Genomic DNA, 25,149 nt, shown 5'->3' with positions numbered 1-25,149 from the left:
CATTGCCAGGGTGAATAGCAAACTGTGTAGATAATAGGAAATAATTTCATGGGAACGTAAGTCCTGTCATACTCAGTTTATGTAGAAAAGAAAATACTTAAAGGTGTAATATTTTAATTGTCCCTTGCTTAAATGCTTAAATGACTGATGTAGAAAAAAATAGAAGCCTGTTTTGTCTACAGCTCTAACTTGAATTCATCCTTTAATTACCGAAGTCCAGACTGGAGGTGAGATTATCTCATGATTATTATTATTATTCTTTTAATCTTTCACATAGATATTTTTGGTGTTATTTTCACCAGTTAAATAAACCTGAGTTTTGTAGGCCAAACATTCTGGGTATTTTTACTTTTAATGATGTCACTTGGAGACGTATTTGTTATATAATTGCCTTTTGCTCCTACTCTGTATTTTGAGAATTGTCACAGAGAAGGTTCTCAAAATGTGATCTTTATAAGTAAAAAAAGGGAATTGCTATGGCTATCCTGGTTTCTGGCACCACTGCACACCCTCCTAAACTGAAGAGGCAACGTGTGCCAGTGTTCCCAATTCTGAGGAATGCCTTACAGGTTTTGAAACATAAATGCACTGTTGTGTAACTGCAGCATCACCAGAGCCAAAGATTCTCAGTCATATGCTGTTGCTGTATTTTTTTTTCTGAACTGCATAACCTTTTTTTTTTTTTAGTTTTTGATGAAAATGTAGCCTGTATATGTAATACAGAAAAATCAGTTTTCAGTAGAGAATACTCTTCCTAGTTTATTTAAAAATCACATCCAAGGCTTTTAATATTTTATGTGTGAAGTAAGAATAGTATGTAATCTGGCTTGTGGAGTATCTGAGCTAAGCCATGTTAAGGAAAGGCACTTTAAGGGGAGAGCCTTGTGAACATCACCTAATAAAAAAAAAGAATTCAGAACCCTTCTTTACCTTTTCCCTTGCTCCTGAATCACTTTCAGACGCTTCCAGCTCTCTGCCAGATAAACACATGCTGTAGCTGCATGTCATCAGATTATATCCCGCTGGGAAGATTTCAGTCTCTGCAGCACCCCTTGGTTCAGCAGCATGTGGTATCTTCCCAAATACATGCCTGCATTTCTGGTGGAGCCCAGCTGCTGGGAGCTTGTGCTCAGGTTCTGGGGAGGCGCTGAGTTGAAGTATCCATGTGTGTGCTGCTGCATCTGCGTGCGAGGGACCCATCGGAAACTGCCCGTCGCGGTACCACTGCTTTGAAAAAGCAGCCTTCTGGCAAAGGTCTTTGTTCTGCATCAGTGAAGATGCACATCACTGGGGCTGCTTGGTAACTGGAGCTTTCACTTGACCAGTGCTGGGTTTCTTTTTACTTGCTTATTTCTTACTGCCATGTCATCTCCGGGAGGCACTGAGAATACTCAGAAGAATTCATGTAGGTGGAACTTTATTATCATCTTTATTATTTGTCACCTTAACTTGCCAAGCTAATGTAAAATGCAAAATGAAATTAAAGTTAGCTTAATTAATTTCCTCAGTTACCACCATTGCCTGATTTGCAAAGAGTGTGCTGTAAATGGCAGGTTAATTATCGACTTGATTTAGCAAATTTGAATGAAATAGTGACTAAATGTCTATTTTTCCAGGGCTTTTGTTTATTGCTTTGCTTTTGTCTGTCGCTTTGCATTATTGTCAAGGTAATACTAATCAGAATTAGTAAAAGAATTCGAATACACAGATATCTTGTTAGCTAAAATTCAAGCAGGCGTGTCTAAGGGTGGGGTGACACCAGAGGATGAGAGGAGACAGAGAATTATTATCTGAAGATAAAACCACGAATAAAAAAAGAGAGCAGTGAATGTATTAGCATGGATACAGTTATGCTAATTTCCTTTAGATAAATAAAACAATAAGTAAATTCTAACGGTGTATTTTTAATGAAGCAGCTAATGCTATTTACATCCATATAAGCCCCCAGTATCATATGAAACAATGTTTTTAATAATGCACCAGTAACATTTTTATGCTGTTAATTTGTAACTAATGGTGTTTAGAGCTGTGCCCTAATTGAAGTGGGAATAAAATGTAGATTTCTACTCTGATTCTTTTTATATTCTTTTACATAACCACTAGAAGAGTTTTTTTTCTGTTACCATTCACGTGGATTTTTTTTTTTTCAGTGGATGTCCAGGACCAAAAGATAAGAGTAAATTGAACTATTTGTTATTTTAATAACCTGTTGGAGCATGCTTTATCAAGGCTCTACCTATGAGTTGTAATTTTGACCACTAACGTTGATATTCATGTTAAATAATTATGTAAAGTTGAATATTTTGTTCTAAGCAATTCATCTGATATGGGAGAACTCTTTACATTTGTGTTGATTAGAAATAATTAATTTGTAAAAATACTTGCTTTCCATAAATCTAGTCAGATCAGTTGATTATTTACTTAAAGATGGCAAAATTTACCCTCTGTTCTGCTAAATGGGGTGTGACCACTTTGCACTTAAAATTGTCAGTGTTGCAAGCTATATATATATATATATATATGTATATATGTATATATATATACACACACTACTGGAATAATCCATTTTGTATTCTTAACTACTTTGTGCTTATTGACAGAAGTTGTCCCTGTACTTGTTCTTGTTTCCTGAAATTGCAATGGAAACATGGGCAAAGAGCGGCACAGCTGCAAATATTTCTCTTTTTCCTTATTTACCATCATATCTTGGACAGTAGAACAGCTGTTTTTTGTGTAGGGTGGGGGCCAACCTTGGACTTATATAAGGATTAGAATATGAAATTGGAGAATAGTTTGAAATACAAGCCTTAGCAATATTACTCTAAGTACTTCTGGGAAGAGGTAGCAGAAAGTAGAAGCCTTAGTATGAACATTAATACTATAATCTAATAAATAATAAAACTAATAATCAAATACCTCTATGGTATTTGATTATTCTAATTTCTTTTAATCACATTTTAATTTCTAGCTTTGTGACAGAAAAAAAGTAATGCAAAACATGTATTTTTTGATAATCTCTTTGCTTACCACCCATGTACACTAAGGTTAATGACAAGTTAAAAAATACTCATACACCTACTTTTAAACTCTCTAACAAGACCAGCTGTAGTACTTTTTGGGGTGCTGAAAGACCACATGCTGTAGGCTCTTGCTGCCTGTGACTTTATCTTGATGTAAATGAATTTTTGAACAGTCTTATAATGACAGTATTCTTTATTTTGGCATGCTGCATCTATTTTATGTTAGAAATGTAACTGTAAGTGCAGACATTTCATCAGTTTGATTTGTAACTAAATAAATGTACAGTAATAGATTATACACTTTTTACATTTCTCTACATGACACTGTTTCTTTCTGCAGTGGTACTCTAAATATGATACTATTTTCGTTCTTACAGTGTTCAAAAATAGTAGAATTGTTTTAAAAGCTGCAGTAGAAATAATTTATTCCTTCTTTATAGCATGTCCTTACATAAATCTGAGCCCTGCCTTTTCCAGCAGTGTGTTATTAAACTACTTGTTCTGCTCAGGTTCTGATGATGTGTGTGGATGGCTGAGGTGTGCATGTGAGCATGTAGGAATTCTGAATGCTTCTCTACTCCTTTCAGTAAATGGAACAAAAATGTGGATATTCTGGTAAACTATTTTGCCCATTTTGTTTGAGTGTTAGGAATGTCATGTGAAATTGTATTAAGGCAGCGGAGCTGATGCTGTACAAGCATAAGTCTTCAGTATTGTAGCTACTGTGGCGTCCTTTTCCGGGATGTGTTTGCTTTTGCAGGTGAAATGTTGGATAATAAAAATAGATATTTAAAATGTGAGCTATTTTAAAAAATCAGTAAAACATTTTTATATGTACATAATATTTCTAGATTGTGTATTTCTAACAGAGTGTGTGAGCCAAGGCCAAAAGCGGTTAAGAGGCTTTTTTGACTTAACACATTGTTTCATTTTTAATCACTTGGGTTACCCTGTGGATTAGGGTGAAATAAGAATCTTGTGGAGATGTCACTCAGCCCTTTTTTTCCTTTTATGTAGAAGGCAGCTAGTGCTATTTTGATGTTGCATAAATGAGACTTGATCAAAACGTAGTTGGCTGCGTCTCATTTTAAATCAAACGGGAATGGTGCCATTTATAGGAATAAGTTTCTGGCTTAATTAGATGATTATGTAATCACTCCAGACCTTGCGTACCAGCGTTTCCATTGGCTCAGGAGGGTTTTCCCTTGATCATAATCTTAAATCCTCATAGATTTATTCTCTCTTCTCTGGTTATTGAACATTGAACTGGGAGCCCACGCCTCATAGAGAAGACACACTGAACACCACACAGTTGGTTTTCAGTTATCTTGTGCGTTCACAAGGGTAGGAAATGAAATTGGTGATACTTGATAGGCTCAGGGTTTGCAGGTCACCAGTGATGTGGGAGTTGCAGTTCTGCTGACACAATGTCGAAAGCCTTTATTTTAAAGATTTACCTTTATTTTAAAGAGCACCGTTGTCCATGTGGTTTGTCTCAGATGGAGGGTAGTTTTTGTCCCTTGCTGGAGTGCGCAGGGTCTTCCGGAGGGGCCTGCAGCTTCAGCTTCTGTCTGGATATAACTGTGTGACTGGAAGAAGTCTATCCATGTTATGGGTTTGAATGACATATGTATTTTTTCCCTTTCTGCTTGTTGGTACATATTTAGAGGGTTCTGCTGCCAGTCATTTAGTATCTGGTTCTTACTACAGTTGAACATGTTTCAGATGCAAAGCTGTAGGAAAGCTGACAGAATAGAAAGCCAAGTCCTTGATTTTCAGCACATTTTGGAAGTCATAATGGGTATGAAAATGTCCACTAGTTGCAGGATGGGAGGAAGTCTGGCAGAGGTACTTCTGTCTCTCTCTCTCTGTCCCTATATGGAGTTCAGGGTGCTTTTCTACCAATGAAGATTTCTCCTGCATATTAATGATTATTAAGTCTAATGAAATCCATGGAGTGAAAATTAATTAGGTATGTGAAGGAGTTGTGGACTAACTCTAGAGCAGAAGAGAAAACAGAAGAGGTTTTATCTAGCACAAACAATAAATAGCAAACCAAAAAGTTCTGCAAGTGACAGGTTATTGAGTGAGAATGATTTAGGAGGAAAACAATCTCAGTTATGAAGTCTCTTTTGAGAAATGAACTATTAGGATTAATTCAATTGTGAACACGGTAAATAACATCCACGGGTGGATCAATCATGAAATTTCCAGTGGACAGCTGCAAATGAGGTGTTAGAGAAATGATTGAGTTATAAGAAGAGAACTTATTTCACAAGATGCTGGGCGAGCTTGGCCTGCTTGACGGAGCAGGGGACATGGAGACTTCTACACGTAAACATATTGAAGGAGTTAGCATCAGGAAAAAGAGAAATTCCTGAAAGGCCAGGGTGTGTTGGACTAGGGGGAGCTGAGGAGGTTGTTTTGTAGTAATTAGAATGCCTCCAGCTAATTGTTAATTGTGTAAACTGTTCTAGTATTAATTTAGCAAAGAGGCTTTCTTAAATCCTATAAGCATGAAAATACTGTCTGCCTATGTTGTGATACTGCTCAGTTTCTTATTTTGTCTGGCATCAGTTGTTTTCTGCCTTACCACAGTCATCAAGTTACTGGGGAGGAGGAACACAGGAGTTTCGAACAACACGTCTGGAGTGCTGTGTCCAGTCTGAGCTGCGCAGTACAAAAAAGACAAGGAGCTCCTGGAGAGAGTCCAGTGGAGGGTCACAAAGATAATTAGAGGTCTGGAGCATTCCTCTTATAAGGAGAGACTGAGGGAGCTGGGCCTGTTTAGTCTGGAGAAGAGAAGACTGAGAGGGGATCTCATTAACACATATGAATATCTCATAGGCAGGTGCCAAGAGGATGGTGCCAGACTCTTCTCAGTGGTGCAGGTGACTAGATGAGGAGCAATGGCCATAAACTAGAACACAAGAAGTTCCATCTCAGCATGAGGAGGAACTTTACACTGAGAGTGGCAGAGCACTGAGCAGGCTCCCCAGGGATGTCATGGAATCTCCCTCTCTGGAGACATTCCAAAACCACCTGGATGTGTTCCTGTGTCCCCTGTTTTAGGTGACCCTGCCTTGGTGAGGGGTTGGCCCAGATGATCTCCAGAGGTCCCTTCCAACCCCAGCCACTCTGATTCTACTGAAGTCTGTTGGACAAAAAATGTCTGTTGGTTTTCTGATTCTTGGAATCTGCTGCTCTTCTGTCTTCAGAGGGTGAGAATTAATAGCTCTGTGGTATAAATTTAGTCATCGATGACTAACCTGAAACTCTGTTATATAAATGTCAATTTTGCCATATTCTGCTAATTGGATCCATGTTCCAGTGATGTCCTCACTTATCATTCTTAGTTGCTATTTTGATATAGAAGGCAATATGGCATCTGTCTTGCTGGCAAAGGCTTCTGTTAAGAGTTCTGTATAAAGCCAAAAAACTGTATGGAACCATTAACTTTGCTTGAAAGGGCAAGTCTGAGAAAATTGTGGGGAAGGTTTTTGATTCTGTCATTGCCTGAAGACTTGACCACATCTCAAGCACCAAAACCATTTGCATTTCTTCACAGAAGACAAAAGCTCCAAATACCACTTACTAATGTTAAAAATGCACTGATCTCAAACTGGTCATTTCAGCGATGAACATGCCTACCCTTTCATGTTCTAAGCATTGGGGACAGTATAAAATTTGATAAAAATGTTTGGGCTTTTCTTCATTTCTCTTAAAACTTCCATTTAAAATATGCTGGTTTACCCTTGTTTTTCAATTCCATGTAGTACATCATATTTTCTAGTTTACATTTTACTGAGCTCTGTGGAGAGTGTTAGATAATTTGTGTAAACATGACATTTCTGTACAATGTAGCATTGTTTTTAGAAGCACCTTCCTTTTTTATTTAAGTTGCTGACTTCCCTCTGCCTTTGTAAATGGAGCCTTAGTGGCCATCAGTGTGATCTCATATGTCATGACCTAAAAAGAAAATTTGAAAAGCTGCATTCCCTTCCTTCTGGAGTCCTGGATGATTGCCAGAACTTTGCATTAAAGCCCACAAGCAGTGGTACTAGGACAGTTTTTGTCTTAAAAGATAGGTGGAGTTACATGCGGATCACCGCGCCAGCATCTCTGGCAGGATGGAGACAGATTTGTTCTGACAATATAATGCGCTTTGCAAGCTTCTATTTTTAGATTCTTTGTGCTATGACTTTTTAAAGACTATATTGAACAAGTATTTTGTTTCTCTTAAGAGTCTTACACTTCAGGAGGCTCCAGGTTCATACAGACACTGTTAAATTCTGCGAGTCAAGAAGTGTGTGTACCTAGAGAAGTATTTTTCAGAGTACTTCTAATCATAGCTCTTCCAAATTCTATAGTTGAGCTACTTCACAGTGTTCTTTTGCACTGTTACCCCTTGGGTAGGTGCAATCCGGTCTGTGAAGCACCCAGGGACTGATTTCCTGCAGGACTTTCATCATTCCACAAATATCCTGGAGCGATCTGCGAAGTCTTGACTTCCACATTCATCCTCAGATGAATGAAGGAGTGGCAGTGCAAGTGCCAATGGCACGTCCCTGTGCTCGGACCTGACCTCCAGATCTCTTCTTGAATGAGCAGGTAGCTCAGTTTCTGGGCTCTGACAGTTGTTCTCCTAGCACTGAAGCAGAGGTATCATTTGTAATGGCTGAGTAGTTGAGTGGTTTGTATTTTGGGAGGCAGGGAAGCAGTTGTATTAATTTGCTGTGTCAGTTTATATAACCTTGGTGACTCAGTAGGTGCACATTATTCTTCCAGTACTGCTGATTTAACTAGTTGGCTGCTGCCTTGCTCTCAAATCTGTCAAGTATGTTCCTATGGATTAATAGAGGTGAAGGGTGAAATATGGTCAACTGTTTAGAACTTTTAAAGAATATTTAAAACAGAAGTTAATGTGAACTGTAAATGAGACATTGAAATGGGGTATTTCCAAATAGAGAATCATCAGATGTGGCCTATGTTATTATAGGCTGCCTCACTGTAAATTTATGTTCTTCGTTCTAACTTGTGGGTGTAAGAATAACATTTCTTGTTTTATTTTCTATATACACTGCTATACGTGCTTATAAAATGAAATCTCTTCCAGTCTTTTTTATTATGTTTTTCCCCCTAGGCTGTGTATCCTCATTCAGTTTACTATTTAGAAAGCATTAGACAGGTGTTAGAAAAAGCAGGCCATCAGACTTCAATAGCTGCTGATGTGATTACTGTTTTCACTTTAAAAAATGGATTATAATAGCAGTATGCAAGTATATAATGTCTGACCTATATTGAATAGTAAATGGAAACTGCTGCCTTGCAAACTTCTTCGTCAAAATGCAGTTCATTCTAGCCCTTTAATATTTCATATGTTCATGTGTGAAATTCTGTGTAATACGTTGGATACAACGCATTTGTATTTAGCCTGGAGAAAAGGAGGCTTGGGGGGACCTTACTGCTCCGTACAACTACCTGAAAGAGGTTGTGGTGAGGTGGGAGTCAGTTTCTACTCCCAGGTAACAAGTGACAAGAGAAAAGGAAACGGCCTCAAGTTGTACAAGGGGAGGTTTAAATTGGATGTGAGGAAAAGTTTCCTTGTGGAAAGGGTTGTCAAGCATTGGAACAGACTGCCCACTGCAAGGAAGTGGTTGAGTCATCTTCCACACATTGCGAATGCATCCCTGGAAGCACTCGAAAACGTGGATATGGCACTTGAGGACTTGTTTTAGTGGTGAACATGGTGGTAGTGCTGGATTGGTGGTTGAACTTGAGGATCTTAGAGGTCTTTTCCAACCTTAACAGTTCTGTGATTCTGTATTTACCAGTCTTATTTCAAAAATACAGTATTGATATATTATCAAGTCTCAGTGCTTTATTTTAGTTTCTTCCTTCTTAACCAGGATTTTAGGCTTGTTAGGGTTGGATCTGTCTCTGATGCAGCCACTGTTTGATATATATAGAAACACATGTATTGTCAAGGGAACTTGTTTAACAGATAAGGCACAGATGAAAAATAATTTAGAATGAATAATATCAGCAAGGATGTTTCAAAATAGGAGGCTTTTTAACCAAATGTCTACAGTTTTATAGAGCATGAAATTATAATAATGATGTTACTTTGATTCCTTATGCATGCTTCAGTTCTCATTAGCCTTGGATAGTCACTATTATAAACAGATTTAATAGTTTATAAGAGAACCACAATAGGTTGAAGTTCAGTGCTTGATGAACACCTTAGTATAGCATTCATTCCATCTTGTAGAGGAAATATGTGTTCCAACAGAACAGGAATGTTCTTGGTTCCTTCCCACCCCCACCACAAGCTTTGTTCATAATTTCAGGTATGTTTACGAACTGATATTGAGGTGATTTGCCAGATGCTGTCCCTGGTGTGTGTGTGTCTTGGAAGACCTCATAGTCTTTGTTTGTCATGTTCCACAGATTTTGTTGTTACCCAAGCCCAGGACAGATTAGATTGTTTCAATGTTAGTCTTGTGAGGAGTTTCTTCTTTAAATTCTCTTCATTTATCCCACATTGCCTGTCTCATTTGTGTTTTAAAAGGCATTCCAAAGTCTCTGGGCATCAAATGTTTAGACCCTTTGGTATTGTTTGTAACCCACTTCCATTAAACTTAATCTTTTACTTAAAAAATAAATTTTGGTCTTCATGACTGTGAACAAAATTTTCCCTGCATTAAAATGTCAGTGAAATCAAATGTGGTGTCATCTGTTGTCATCTACAGCAGCAGTGAAGAGATGAGGAATACTCTGCCTAAAGCTTTGGAAAGCTTAGGTCTTAAAATTCATAATTTTATTTCTGTGTTAGTAATGAATAAGAATACTTTTGGTTGCTCTAAAAGGAGGCAGCAAATCTCTTTTGCCATGGAAGTTGGACACTGTTGGGGCTGACAAAGCAGATGTAGGATGACAGGAAGAAAGAGAAGGAAACAGGGCAGATATAATGGTGGCCTGAAGGCAATGTTTTCCCACTGTCATGCCAAATGTGTTGTGAACAAATAATTCATATTTAATAAAGGTCATATTGTGTTTTAATGATACCCTCCTCTAAAATTAGTTGATGTTCAGATTTCAAGAGGCATGTTATTCAAGCTTAGATGTGAAAGAGGAAAAATTGGACACTGAGTAGGATCATTACACTTCTGCTTATAGTTTATCCTAATGCTTCAAAAATTAGCATTTCCACTTTCTGTTTTAGAATCACCATGCAATAGAGGCTCTTTGTCCAGGTATGGGTGGCTGTACCTGTTGTAGTGACAGAGTGTGTGATTTTTGTTGCTGTAGAGAATGATACCTAGTAGAGAGGTGCTGTTTAGAGAAATAGAGCGAGAGTTAGGAAATTTAACTTTTTCAGAGATGAGCTGCACGTTTGCCATGTGCAGGAAATGTGCATGCATTTTGTGAGGTTTAAAGTACTTGTGACTGATTACTGCTAAAATATTCTGAAGAACAAAATCAAAAATTAGGTTAGCAAGGCCTTATACATATTCAGGAGTTAAGGAAAATAATATAAATGAAGTGTTCTTTATTTTTAGTTGGCCTAAAGGTGAATGTTTTTAAGGTGCTTACAAACAGCAGAAGTTGATTGATACAGATGTCAGGGAAATGAATTCATCATTTTATACTGTATTGCAGCACAGGCACAAGTCAGTACTTGCTGTCCCAAGGTGTGGCAGGAGATGTTAAAAGACCTGTGTGGCATCCATGTGCTGGAAGAAAAGAAGGTGGGGAGAAAAGCTGAGAGAGAGATTTCATATAGCTGTGTATATTGAAAGGAATCATCTCATAGGAAGTGTATTTTACAGGTTTCACAGTCCTAATTACACTGACTTCCCTCTTCAGTCAGCCCCCCTTCTTTTTTTCCTTCCCCCTTGTGCTTTTATCAGCGTCCTGAATTTCTGCTTTTTATTCACTCCTCACTGTCACTTTGATGTCTGTGCATCCTTTAGGTGGATTTTCTTTGTTTGCTCAAATAAGATACTGTATCCTAGGTGTCGTCTGTCAGGTTGCTTTCACCGTAGGCATAGGGTTTAGTCACTGATGGTCACAAAGCAGGATGTGCTTCCTCACTCAAACGCAATTGTTCCTGCAGCCTCTTGGGTTTTTGTCTGTCAGAGTAGCTTCAGTAGGGCAGATTTTATTGTAGTGGCTTTTTGTTTGTGGTGTTTGGTTTCAATAAGGCAAAGCCTTCTCTGCCTCTGTTTTAAATTTCTTCCTCTCAGTTAGTATTGTTTTTCTCCCCACAACTTGTTTAATCTCTGCCAGACTGGAGAAATCCAGAATGAAGGGTCGTATCTCATTTATTGTCTCTTTTGGGCAATCTGATTTGCCAGTTGCCCTTCCCCTCTCCCTCTGCCCCATCCTCATTTCTCTTCCTTTGTATCTCCTTTCCTTTCATATTTCTCTTGTTTAGTGCTCCACTGAAGCATCAGTAACATCATCCATCTGCTCCCCCTCCTCCCTTGCTGCATGGGTGTCTCTCTTTTTGTTACATGTATTCATTGAGGTGTTGGGTTAAGCAACTGAGAGACCTAGGAAATTTTGTCCTGTTTTAGTGGTAACAATTCCTCCCAATGAAAAGCAGGTGTAAAACTGTGAACATCAAATAAGAGAAGTCTTAGCTATTAATTATACTCGTTCTTTGAGGGTACAGGTGGTTAGTTATGTTAGCCAGTGGAACTTGTCTAGATGCATTTAATATTAATAAATTACTCTATTAATTTCCATTAGTCTGTTAATTTCTATGTATTAAATTAATTATTTAAAGCAATCTATTAACCTAATGGTGTTAAGATCTTAGATATGGCACACGTGAGAAAAGACCTGCTGGTTTTTGTACAGTACCTTTAAACCAGCCTGCTACAGTACTTGAAAAATTAATTACGTGGTTGTTTAAATCAGTTTGAGTAGCCAATTTGTGATCAATTTATCCATTACTGCAAGCTAAACCAGAATAAGCACAAGTTTAAAATTACACTGTTAGTTTGTGCCTGGTGCTACCATTGACGAATTAATGACCAAACAGCAAAAATAGTTTTGAGTGAAGGCGGTTGCTGCTGGAGCCAGCAGTATGGTGGCTGTTGGTTTTATACCTGATGTCAATTCTCTGCCAGCTTCAGGAGGACAGATGACAGCTGATTCTGTATAAAAACAGTCAAACAAACGCACACCTCCAGAAAGGTTTCTTTTCAGAATTGTTGGGTCTAGAAGAATTGTTTTTGTTCCCAGCCACCAGTGCTTCCTTGGTGTGGCAGTGCCAGTTTGATCTAGTACCAAAAAATCAGGTATATTGTTTCGGTGAGTGGTGATCTACCTTGACTTTGCCAACATTGATGCACTAGTTTAGTCTGGTTGTCTTTAAAGACAAAGTATGGTAAAACTTGTATGTCAGACGAAAAATTTGAGAACTACTGGTATGTTGAGACCTGGTAGCTTCTCTTCTTGTTAGTAGCAAATGTTGTCTGCCACGTGAAATCCTGTAAGATTTAAAGCGTGAGACGTTCCTCGGGGTTGAACAAAAGAAGAGGGTGAACCCAGCCATAGACTACAGTTTACAGACTGTAAAAGAAGGGTTTTGGTTTTCTTCCCATCTGCCCTTGTTGTATGGGTTGCTCCTCAAGATTTGTCCTTAAATCCTTTAAAAAACTAATAGACATGTCAAAGTTGCAGAAACTGTTATGAGTTGGCAGTAAAATTATGGAAGGGCTTTGACACTCTAGATAAAGATGACCTTTATTATACCTTCAGTGTTGCACATCTGTACAGTTTGGAAGATGGCACACAAATAAGTCAGCAAGCCAGTGGGAGCAGATAATCTTTCAAGACTTTTTTTTTCCCCCCCTTCAAAAGATTTATCTCAAATATTTTCAAGTTTATCAGAAGAATTTTATTCTTATAATTGAGCTATTTAATGACAGCTAGTATTTTGCAAGTTGGAAGTTCTGTCAGGGCTGCTTTTTTTGTTTGTTATGGTCTGTTATTTCTGAGCTATAGACCATTTAATATTCTGTTAAAAAATGAAGAAGCAAGTGGAATGTCTTTGAGTATATGAAAACTAGATGCATGGGAGAAAGCTTAAAAGGTTTCATTAAAAATTTAAAACTCAATGTCCTTTCTTTAGAACTGACACACTGAATATTGCCTTACCTCTGAATCACAGCCCATGTGCTAGCTAAACTGTTTTTCACATTTTAATTTTAAAGATAAAAATGTTCAGTGGAAAAAACACTCTCTATATTTCTGCACTTAACGTCAGATGCCCTATTTCTTGCTATATAATGCCTTTCCATAGGTAGAAAATGAATAATTTTAACTGTGAAAATGTAGTCATATGTTCTGAAAATATGGCTTTATGTGCAGCCAGATTGTTCTGTTTGAAATGTAGTACAATTTTTGTTTTGGTTGTCTTCCTTTTATTGTGCCTGTATAATTGTTACTGTCCAATTGGCTGAATTTAAAACAACCCATTAATTGAAAAACGCTTTTATAAGAGACTATTATAATGTAGCTTGAAGAGATTTGTCTTACAGTGTTATAAAAAGTATGGAAAAGGCATGCTATTGCTAATGTTGCAAATTGGTTTTACCAGCAAATAGCACTGGTACATGTTCCTTTTTTAAAAAGAATGATGGCATCTTTGAATTTGAGAATAAATATGGATTTTGAAAATAATCTGGTCTGTCATAACTCATACTCTGTGTGTAATGAATATGGAGGACTGCATGTGTTTTAAAATTCCTCAGCTGGTAACACATCTCTAATAGCTGTCAGTCCCCTCATGTTTGGATGCTCATGGATGCTGGTTTGTTAGAGGGAATGCTATTTCAGATCTTGTTTCACTAATGATACCAAACAAAAGTGTTTGCTCATCTCTAGGATTTCTAAAGAAAATCTGTAGTATGATTCATTTGGGACATTAACCAAACATTGTTGAAATGGACTAGATTTGTAATCTAATGGTTCTTTTTCTAAGAAATAAGCTCAGCATTAATTGGATGAATGAATAGCAAATTTTTTTTGCTTGCATTGGAGAAATTGTTTTGGCAGAAATTGAATAGGAAATAGACTAAGTTGGCAAGAAAAAAATACATATTTCAAACATGTTGTGTGTGCTACTGATAAAATGATTTGCTTATGGTCTTTTTAAAATACTGCTGCATATGAAACTTTGGTGTAAACAAATAAGGCTTTTTCTACCTGTGGGAGTGTTATTTCACTGGTGGTCCTGGAGTTCTGACTATGTGAATATTTAGTTTTAATTTGTGCAGTTTCTCACCTGTTATAATTAGCTTAAAATAGAAAGAAAGAAATTACAAATCCAGAGGAGGCCACCAAGATTAGAGGGATGGAGCACCTCTCCTCCTAGGAAAGGCAGATAGAATTAGGATTGTTCAGCCTGGAAAAGAGAAGGCTTTGGGTTGACGTAGCTGTGGCCTTCCAGTACCTGGAGAGAGCCTACAGGAAAGACAAGGAGAGAAAGAGGAAGAGTGACTTTTTACAAGAGCATGTAGTGACAGGACAAGGAGCAATGGATTCAAACTGAAAGAGAGTAGTTTTAGATTTGATATTAGGAAAAAATTCTTTACTGTGAGAGTGGTGAGGCACTGGAACAGGTTGCCCAGAGAAGTTGCAAATGCCTCTTCCTTGAAAGTGTTCAAGGCCAGGTTGCATGGAGCTCTGAGTAACCTGGCCTGGTGGAATGTCATGGCAAAAGATTGGAACTAGATGATGTCTGAGGTCCCTTCCACCTCAATCATTTTATCTAGAATTCATTCTACGATTCTATGATATGTTCTTATGATCTGTTACCAAATATAGTCTACGTAATAAATACGGAATGCTTTACCAAGCATGTGAAAAAATAAAATTCTCTTTCAACTAGTTACATGATAGTTTGTAAAAGGTATGTTTTTCCTTTTTTTTTTTTTTTTCCTGTTCTGACTGTGCCATCATTGGTTATGTTAACCTAAGACTTGTATTAAAGTATGTCTTCCAAAAAACCAAAATCCCTCCTCAGGTCTAAAATATTTCACTGTCAATGTAAATTAAGTCCGGTTAGGCTGAACTGTACTGAGACTATGAATCTGCAGCTCATTCCTTTTGGCTCTGAAGCCTCTAGGACTGTTCAACAGGATCTGCTCCTCCCTCCGAAGAGAGAGGTATAAATTAGCATGTTCAGTCAGAAAACTGGTTATTCTGAAAGCAGTTTATGGAGTGAAACCCTCATTTTGTTCTAGTTATTAGGAAAGAAGGCAAAAATTTGTTTGCCTTCGCGCTTTGAGGCAAGATTTAGTTCAGTGCTGAATGGTGTTGTTCTGTGTGTCTGATGATGGTTATAGTTTGGGTGAAGAGTAGTTCTGCTGCAGCAGTAGTTTGGGACTGGGTGTTATTCTTGAGGACAAGTAAAAGTGATACCTGCCAACTGAAGTGCCATGTCGTGGAACCTGTGTTTTCAACCTGTGCACAATGTGTTGTGACAGCAAAACAGTATCTCATCATTAATTTACGTGTCTGCACATGCACGTAATTTCATCTAGAAGGCAAATAGCTCACAGCTGTGCTAAGGTTAAGATTGACACTATTCTTGTAGCAGCAGAAGCTACTTCTCTGTCTTGAAAGCCTTCTAATTCCAAAGCAAGGGTGGTTATCTTTTTGGAATGGAAAATAGTCATTAAATTGTTTGATAGATCAATCTGTGCTTAGACGATGGGATGTTACTAATCTTATTTGGGACAGTTTCATGGACCTTTTAGAAACATGAATAGAATACTGCAGTACCGTGGTTTGTATTTTAAGTACTTTGGGTTTAGATTTGCTATCGATTAGTTTTTCCATTTGAAAATTAGTATTTTTGAGGTAAGGCTGAAAAACCAGTAATTGGAGAGCATATGCATTAAATACTGCATTTCGTGACAGTAGAATTGTGCTGAATCATTTGAGCTGTTTTCAGGTACAATTTCTGTAATAGTGGGATTTTTCAAATGTGTGGCTAGGTTTTAAAGCCAGATTGTCTTCACGAACTTAAATGTACTGAAGGTACATGTGACATTGTCAGGTTTATTTATAGTGGAAATACACATTTTGCAGCTCACTAACCGAATTATTGTTCTTACATAATTGCAGATTTATAGTTTTTATAGTATGGATTTATATGTGGATTGTTCTCACATAAATGGTGGATTTATAGGGAGGCAGGAAACAAGTGTGTGAGTGTAGATGCTATTTTTTTTTTTTTTTTCTTCTTTCTACACTGAGGAGGTTCAGCTTAATGTTATCCTTCCCTCCTTCCCTTGCAGGTCACTTTTTATTCTGTTTTAGTTGGGTAGGAATCTGACTAAAGGATAAATCAGGGAGGTAGAAGACCCTCTTGCTAACAGAGCCTGTCCTGGTGGAAGCTGAGGAAGGCTTGTGGTACTCACATCCCACTGAAGCCACAGCGCTAAATCCTGTCTTCTAGAAAGACAGATATTGTCCTTGAACACCAATGACCATAAAGGACATTGAACCAGAAAAATGGAAGATGATGGATTGCAGATTTGTTAACCCAGGAGTAGTCAGGCATGTGCCTGAAGGAGAGAATCCTCCTCCAAAGCTTTTGCTGTAACATTTCCATACTTTGCATGACATGAAGCAAGTGTGGAAAAACCCCACCCCTAATCTGCCGTAGAACAGTATATCCATGGTGATTTTGACTGTAGTTAAAACCAGTTAAAACAATTCTAAAGTCGTTCCTGTTTACCACACCTGCAGGCATAAAAATGTGTCTGCCCTTAATTTAAAAAACAAAAAAAAGAGAAACAGGCAAATTCACTCAGGTTTTGGGATGTTTTTAGTGACAAATGAAGTGGCCAAAAGCATTCTTGCTGTTTCTGAATCACAGTAGATCTAGTTCTAAAATGAGAATCCATTACAGTGGTGTGGGCCACCTTGCAGAGCAGTCAGCCTGGCATATTTTTAATCACAAATGTGATTTTAATTTTTTTTTTTTTAATTCTAGATATATTTACATTTTTAGAACTCAATTTGTGCATTTGCTCTTTGGTGGAGCATATTTTTAGTGTCTCTTAATTACAATGATTTCCTGGTAGCCAGATAAGGTTTGGAGTTCTGTGGAAACCTTTTCCCAAGCTGTTTCCTGTGGCATTGGTCGGAAGCTGCCTCTTCCTCCAGGTGCTGTGTTAGTAACTGGAATCCTGGTGTGCACAGGCACCTATTTTCTGTGGTTTATTCTGATATTTATTTAAGCTTGTCTTTTATATTCCAAGGATCTCAAGTAAGCAATGTGTTAAAGAGAATTTTCAAGGTAAGCCAACTTATTGAAACTGCTTGCTGAGAAATGTTAAAAATAATTTTTCTCTGCACTGGTAAAACCTCTGCTTTTCCTCTTGACTAGATTGCTTGTGAGCTACTTAGAGTTTTCATATTCTGATGCAATCTATAAAAACCCTAGTTAGATATTATCAAGAAGTACGTACAGTCATTCTTAATGATGGATTTTTTTGATAATCTTAATTTTAGTAAAACATTTTTTCATGAAAATGCAGGCTTTTGAGACTTGGCAGACAGTAAATCTCATTTGGAACAGTGTTTATTTTTTCAAACACAGATGATCTTTCTGTCACTGAGTGAAATCCTGACTTCACATTCTAGTGAATCAGGACTTAATTCTTTTGGTTGTAAGTATTTGAGTATACCTTTAGTAAAAAACAAATTGCTTTGTGAAGAGGCTGTTAAATAAGCCTTTAAAAACAGCTAGGTCTTGTAGTTTTCACTTGTTTTCCTTTCACTCACCTGTGGAAGAAAGACTGTGTGCACCTAGATCACTTATTCTACTTTGTTTTCCCCAAGTTTTGCCAATGCACTCTCCCCACCTGTCAGCAAACTATAGCGCAAGAGTGCTCTGCACATCCTCCCTTGTAGTATCAACATGTATTCTAAATTCTGTCAAGAGTAATTTAAACATTTTTGAGGGAAACTGCATCCTTTGAAGCACTCCCCAGTGTCTTGTCTTGCTTTGATATTTGTAGTTGAAAGGGTCTGTAACGAGGCAGTTGCAGGGTAAGTTGCTAAGTCATAATGCACTCGAAAAGCTGCTTGGCTCTCTGCCTTCCATTGTCTGCCTGTATGATTTTATTGTTCTGATTTTTGAAGGGTTTTGGTTGTTCAGTGAGTAGCCAGCTTACTGATAGGTTTTGACAATCTCACATGGTGTTCCTGCAGCCAAGTGATGATGTTACAGTCTGGGTGGATGGGCAGCACGGTGGACAAATGACTGGCTGGGTGGGAGGGTGGTACTTCATGGGTCATTCCCTACCTGGGGGCTGGGACCAGAAGCCACCGCTCTGTCCTGAGTGAGGAGATGGAGCGCTCTGGCACTGAGCTTGGAGATGACCCCGGCTCTGTGGAAACCCGTGAGGGCAGCGAGCCAGGTGCCAGCCTGCAGCACATCCGGCAGCAGGGAAGGCCACAGCACCCTGGGCCGTGTGAACGGGAACGTGGCCAGGACATCAAGGGAAGGGATTATCCTCTACCCAGTGTGTCTTCATGCTGTGTCCAGTTTCAAACTCTCCCAGCACAGGAGGAACATCAAAAACCAGGAGTGAGTTCAGTGAAGGGCTGCTTGAAACTTTGATCTCTGTCGCAAAAGCAAAAAACTCCTCGAAGAATGTGTGCATGCATTTTATGGTCTGGTTGGATGAGGCTACAAAAAGCAAATGGACTCTAGTGGGAAGAAAAGGGTTATTTTTTTTGTGTTCTCTGTGTCCTTCTTTCTTTAGACCAGATGCATTTATGGGTTCTACTTCACATGAGATATAAAGTTGCATAACAAATTAGTTGAAGGGAAGTAAACTGGTTGTGTAACAGTATGAAAGCACCAAAAAGCCATCCATTTGGACAACTTGACATCTTTCATGTTTGCTCTAAGGGATGTGTTAGCCATGTAAACAACCAGTCTTTTCAATTGCTGATTTTTTATTTTTTTTTAAAGTAATTCTTCTAACTTATTCAGGAAATCTGTTGTACATAGCTGGAAAATATTTTAGATTAAAGCATAAAATGGTCACTTTGTTCATTGGATAGAATCTTCAAGTACTGTGGCAGAATTTTAATTTGTAGAAGTGTCAGCCAGGCCTAGGAGTGATACCAGGAAATGGTGCCCTCTACACTTGAGGTGTATGGTTATAAGCTATTGTAATTTGTTCCTTTGGAGTTTGGATTCTCCTGGTGTGTGGTTCAAACATTGAAGATGCAGGGCAGGGGAGTCAGGCTGTGGGCTGTTCCCTGACAGGGAGCAGGGTGAGCTGTGGGGCTGTTCCTGGGTGTGGTGCAGAAGGCTGTGCCTTAGCACTTGAGTGTTTGCTTTTTTAGGAAAAAATTGCCTGCTTTTAGTGTCTGCTCTCTTAAAAGTCATAGCTGGTGAGGAATTAGTCATCCTTTATTTGGATTATTGTGGCAACTCTTGTATGTCTGCATCTAATTGTGCATTAGCATTTTCTGTGTAGTCTGTATTGTTTTCTTTCCTGTGCACAGCACTGTGATAGAGAAAAAGGTGCAGTAGCTAATTGAAAAGTACGATTTTAGGGTGAAAGGAAAAATACAGTATTATTTTAAGTGTGCCAAGCCTCAGTTTGCATCCTGGGAGGAATTCATATGAGCAGTGTATGATGGCATATGGATGATACTTTCCAATACTTTTCAAGTATGGAGGATACTTGGAATTCCTTTGGTGCTGTCTCTATTCAGTGTTTTATAAACTACACTTGGCTTATGGAAAATGTAATTCTGAGTAGCCTTGTGAAAGAAACAATACACCTGTTTTCTTTGGTTTCATGTGTGACTGTTGGCTTCACCTACCCATCCTTAGTATTTCTGACAACAAACAGAAACCCCAAATGCAGCAGTTTGGTTTTGCTTAGCCAAGCACCTCTTACTACACCTGGCAGGGCGTGAAATCATGCAGCAAGGTTCTAGATGTTAACTCTCTCTCTGGCTTTGGAGAACAAGTCTGTGACAGCAGCTCTGTGTTTACAGTTTCCTGTGAAACATGCCAGCACAGCAGGCAGCTGTTGCCATTCAGCTTTGGTCAGTGACAATTTCAACAGTTTTCAGGACATTTTAGGCAAAAGTTAAAAACAAAAAACTCAATGTCAAGAGGGAGATTGTATCAGTCTCCTGTCACTTGGATGCCATCTCTGTTTTGGGATTAAAAATATCCTGAATTACCAATCTAGAGTGCAAAACTGTCAGAATATATTATGAGAGAGACAGAAGATTCCTGTTGTAAGTGAGAGCTGCTGGCTTTTATTATTACAATTGAATAGCATTTCTGCATCATAGACAATGTTATTAATAATTGCTCATCATCCAGGACTGCAGTAAAGGAGTTGCTCCAGGGGACACAGAGTCATCATACACCACAGTGTAATTGATAATAAAGACATGTTGCCTTCAGGGAAGATGCTTTCTGTTTCATACACTGATGTTTTACTTCTGCAATCCCCTTAAAAAAGAGAGATTTCAGCTTATTTACTGATGTTTTAATGAATATCTAGTGTATCAGTCCAGTTTCCTGTCTTCTTGTGGCATCTACCACAGCTCAGTTGCTTCTGTGTATGATCTGTGACCTTGATTCAGGCCACAGAGTGAATTAACTGCTCTCTGATGTTTTGCCTGGTTTCATAAAACATGTTCTGCATTTGGGTAATAATCTCCATAATGGTAACTGCTTTTAATGAATGTCCGTGTCTTAGAATATCATTAACATAATGTTTTTCCTGGAAGACTGACACAGCGCTTGTCCTAGAAAACCTTACACTCCCTCAGCATTTATCCATGTGGATGCCATATTCCAGCTGTGTCTGTCTGGCATGTGAAAGCTTGGACATTTTTCACCCAGTTGGACCTTTCCCTAATAGGCAGAACGGAACACACCAGCAGCTCTTCTCACCACCCCCGTCCCTTCCATCAGCAGCTCAGCTGGAAAATTCCTTTTTATTGTAAGCAGAGTGCTCATGAGACCAGAAAAGTGAACAAAGAACTCTGGGAACAGGGTTCCAGGTTATATATTCCTCCTAAAAAGCAAATTTTCTGAAGCATATTTTAGCAGTCTGGCTGCAGTCAGTACTTCAATAGCAACTACATTTTTTAATCTAGAAGATGGTTTTCTGCAGTAAACAGCTCAGTTCTTTTCTCCTCTGTCCAGTCTAGAGCAAAACAGGGGGGAAGGAGCTCTTCTAATGATACTCTGTCTAATATTCCTAATTCTGTCTAATATTTCCTTTGCTGCATGTACATGTAGGATTCTTCAAGGGATTTTCCCATTCTGTCTGGAAGCTGGCAAAGCCAGAATTTCAGGCACACATGTACACACCCACATGTTATGTATGTGTATTTATATATGTAGGTACATATCAGTACATGTATGTATCTTGCCACTTGCATTGTAGGGGAAACATGCTGCAATATTCAAATTAAAAGTGTTGCTTTTGTGTGCATTAGGTGCATATGACTGCAGAAGCATCATTATCTGAATTTTTTTGGGCAGAATTCTGAAATCCTAGTTGTTGATGGACAGTGCTCTCAGGTGTTTCTGTTTGTACAGCTCAGGAAATTTGCATTTTGCCTCAAGATAAATCGTTGACATCACTTTAATGTGAAGGTTATCCTGCCTAATAAGGCATCACTGTCCTGGTTTAAAATACAGTTGCAAAGCACAGAGACCTCCTTTATGGCAGCCTGTGTTAACAGCCTGTAGTAACAGCCTGTCAGAATTTATTGAACAGGTTCTGTGGGTTTTAAATTCTGAGAGTTGGGGGGATACACCTGCAATATTTGATTTGTTTGTTTGTTTCATGCTCAGCTGAACTCGATGCTGAACATGCACAGAAGGTTTTGGACATGGAGCACACCCAGCAGATGAAGCTAAAGGAGCGCCAGAAGTTCTTTGAAGAAGCCTTCCAGCAGGACATGGAGCAATACCTTTCCACAGGATACTTGCAGATAGCAGAGAGGAGAGGCAAGTTGTAAAATACCTTCTGCATAATGCACAAACTCCCAACTTGGGAGAGCATTGCTGAGGGGGCAGAGTCAGCAGTGGTTTTAATGCACAGAGGAAGCTCTGCAAAAATGTCCAAATTCTTCCTCAGTGGAATTGGAACTTCAGATAAGCCTTTTAAACAAACTTTGTGTCCCAGGGGCACTGGATACCTTGCAAGGTTAGTCAGGCTCTACTCCTTGTCTGAGGAAATGCAAAGCACTGAACTACCTCTGGAACAGCATTTTTCTCTGCAGCTGAAGAGTGCATCTATGTAAAAATATGGATGGAGGCAGCTGCTTTGTCCACTGGAGTTCCAAAACCTGGGATTGTCACCTGGCAAGGGGATGCCTTAGAACACTTTGCAAAGTGCAGAGGAAAGCTCAGTGTAGCATTTCAGAGCAGTTCCCAGGTGGCAGCTGTTCCCTGTCACTGGGTGTGATTAGGACACGGGAGGTCACATTAAGAGTCTCCTTATTATGAAATGACACAAGTCTGGCATCTCCGGCCTGGTTAAAGCACAAGAATGCCAGAGATTACAGGCACTTCTGTGTGGGAGGTTTCCATCTGCTGGGCCAAAATGCAGGCACTGTTGGACCAGTAGGGAAGCCAGTGGGAAATTAAGCATTCATGTGGCAGGAAAAAATGTAGAGATTCTGTCCCTGCTCCAAGTGCAGTTCTGCTATCATTTGTAATATCAGAGCAGGGAATACAATCCAAGGTTTCCATTTCTCTGCATGAATGCTATAAATACTCATCTGCAAGATGCTCTGCATGGGTGGCCAGGGAGAGGTGGGATATGTAAATCCGAATTCACAGTCGGGAGGAACTGAGTTTGAGTCTCCTGCTTTGTGTAATGTGTGGTCTTTTAGACTAAAAGTGGACATTGTCATGGGCTGGTACTGGGCACACAGGCACACAGCTCTGTTAAGAGTGTTAGGCTGCCTAACATTAGGAACTTCAGCTTTTTAGTATAATGAGGAACCCACGTTTATCAAAGAAAACTGTTTTAATGAAAGATTTGGACCAGCAGTAAATGTAAAACTGCAGAGCTATAGCATATTTGAAAAAAAAAGCTCAATCAAACTACAGGATTTCATCTCAGTTCAGCTATGAAAGCTTTCAATAGGGTAATTGTTAGATTTAGATAAACCAGTAAACTCTTGGTTGTAATAATTGATATTATGCAGCAGCTGGACTTTGAGTGGCCTTGAATTTGTTTTCTGTTTGCATGTTTTGCTGTTCAAGGAAGGAGATGCTCACCCAAGTATTTACCTCCCTTGCAAATTGTCAGTTCTGTATTGACAGATAAGTAATTTGCTCAAATAATTAATAATGTGAAATCCCCATGCTGAGAGAAAATACTAGCCATGAAGCCTGGGTTTACAGACTACTGACATTTCTTAGATTAACTGAGAGAGGAGCAACAGCTGCTCTCTGTTAACATTAATCCTGATTTCTGAATTTCTATGTCCCTTGTATATTGACATGTAGTGACTGTGTGCTTAAATGTGTTTGTTTTTCTCTACAAAGACTTTTGGTTGAGAGAATTGAAAAGGAGTGTTCCAAAATGGAAAGTTTCAATCTTTGCCCCTGAGTCCCATCTCAGCTTGTTTCTGAGAAGGTTACTGCTATAAATACTGCTGCTAAAAATGTTTTGGTTTACAAAAGCTGTAATGGATGGTTGTTAGCTTCACAACAAAGATTGCAGAGTGCTCTTGGATTTGGCCTGAGGTTGCTGCTGAGCAGCTCCCGTGAGTGGGCTCCTTCCATTCCTAAGTTTAATTATTGCTAATGCAGGCAATTACAGCAGCTTCTGCAGCCTTGGTAGGTAATAACCTCGTGTAGCTGATTGTCAGTTCGCTCATTGCGCTGTTTCTCCTGCAGAGCCGATTGGAAGTATGTCTTCCATGGAGGTGAATGTGGACATGCTGGAGCAGATGGACCTAATGGACATGTCTGACCAGGAAGCACTCGATGTCTTTTTAAACTCAGGAAGCGAGGACAATAATGTGCTGTCTCCCATGCTGGGTATGGTACTTGTAATGACAGCCTGCTTAGAGACAGTGATAAACCACCAGAACTGCTTTCATTTGTAATGGGTGATGTTATCTCACGACACATCACACTTGATGTAGATTGACTGTTCCTCATTAGTGCTTCCCGACACATTAACATTTAGTTGCTGTACAAGGGAGTTGCTGCAAAACTACGTGGTATTTCCAGACACTCATTTTTCTTACTGCAGCTCCCTGTTGTATTCATCACAGCCTGGGTAGGTAATGTGTTTCATACTGGCTTGAGGTGCATTTTTGCCAACATAGACTTAGTAGAGGACATTTTAGCAAACATAACAGAAAGCTGGCAGTAATGAGGCTTTTATTTTTAAGACTGCTTGCTTAGAGTTTGTCCATTTTTGGACCAGTTGTATAATGCAAGATCTTCAGTGAGAGATACTGAGAGACATGGTTCAACACAGCAGTTTACACATACACTGAGAATTAGTGTCTCAATACTAGATCTGTTTTCTACCATGGAAGTGTTTTTCTAGTTTAAAACTTCAGTACTAAAATACCTTTCCTTGAAAGAGCCAAAATGATTTTTCTTGCGGGAGATGATGAAGCTCCTTTAAAAGGTCCTTTTGATTTCTTCTGAAAATACAGATTGAAATATTTTTATGAAAATACTTACAGTGCTCCCAATGTACAGGTGATTAACACCTGCTGTGAACATGAAAAGCTTATGGCAAATGGTCAAGGCACAGTTAACTACTAAACGTTTTTTTGTTTCATTGCAAAACCAGAATTCAGATGGGTGGTTTTGGATAGGCATCCACCTCATGCATTATTAAAGCTGATCATCGTTTGAGCTTGCGAGTAATTACAGAAACACCCTTGCTGGCTGTTTGGCAGATGCTGGACCAAGAAGCTTCGTGTCCTAACAGCAAACAGTCTTAGCTGGATTATCTAAGGAAGTGCAGAAACTACTTTTTTAACTAAGCAGACAAAATGCATTAGCTTTTGAAAAAAATACATTATTTTATGCTGTAATCTTAATATTACAGCATGT

At 38.8% G+C, this 25,149-nt stretch overlaps 1 protein-coding gene across 2 annotated transcripts in view; it reads left to right on the top strand.

Annotated features, from left to right (window-relative positions):
- Positions 1-25,149, top strand: part of DTNBP1 (dystrobrevin binding protein 1) — a 63,526-nt gene that overhangs the window by 36,126 nt on the left and 2,251 nt on the right. For both annotated transcript variants that reach the window (XM_048308420.1, XM_048308415.1), the window contains exons 8-9: positions 21,907-22,062; positions 23,968-24,111. In XM_048308420.1, the coding sequence (XP_048164377.1) occupies positions 21,907-22,062; positions 23,968-24,111 (300 nt within the window). The remainder of the gene's footprint in view (positions 1-21,906; positions 22,063-23,967; positions 24,112-25,149) is intronic.

This window comes from Corvus hawaiiensis, chromosome 1 (genome assembly GCF_020740725.1).
Source record: "Corvus hawaiiensis isolate bCorHaw1 chromosome 1, bCorHaw1.pri.cur, whole genome shotgun sequence".
NCBI lineage: Eukaryota > Metazoa > Chordata > Aves > Passeriformes > Corvidae > Corvus > Corvus hawaiiensis.
This window is presented reverse-complemented; position numbering and strand designations above follow the sequence as displayed.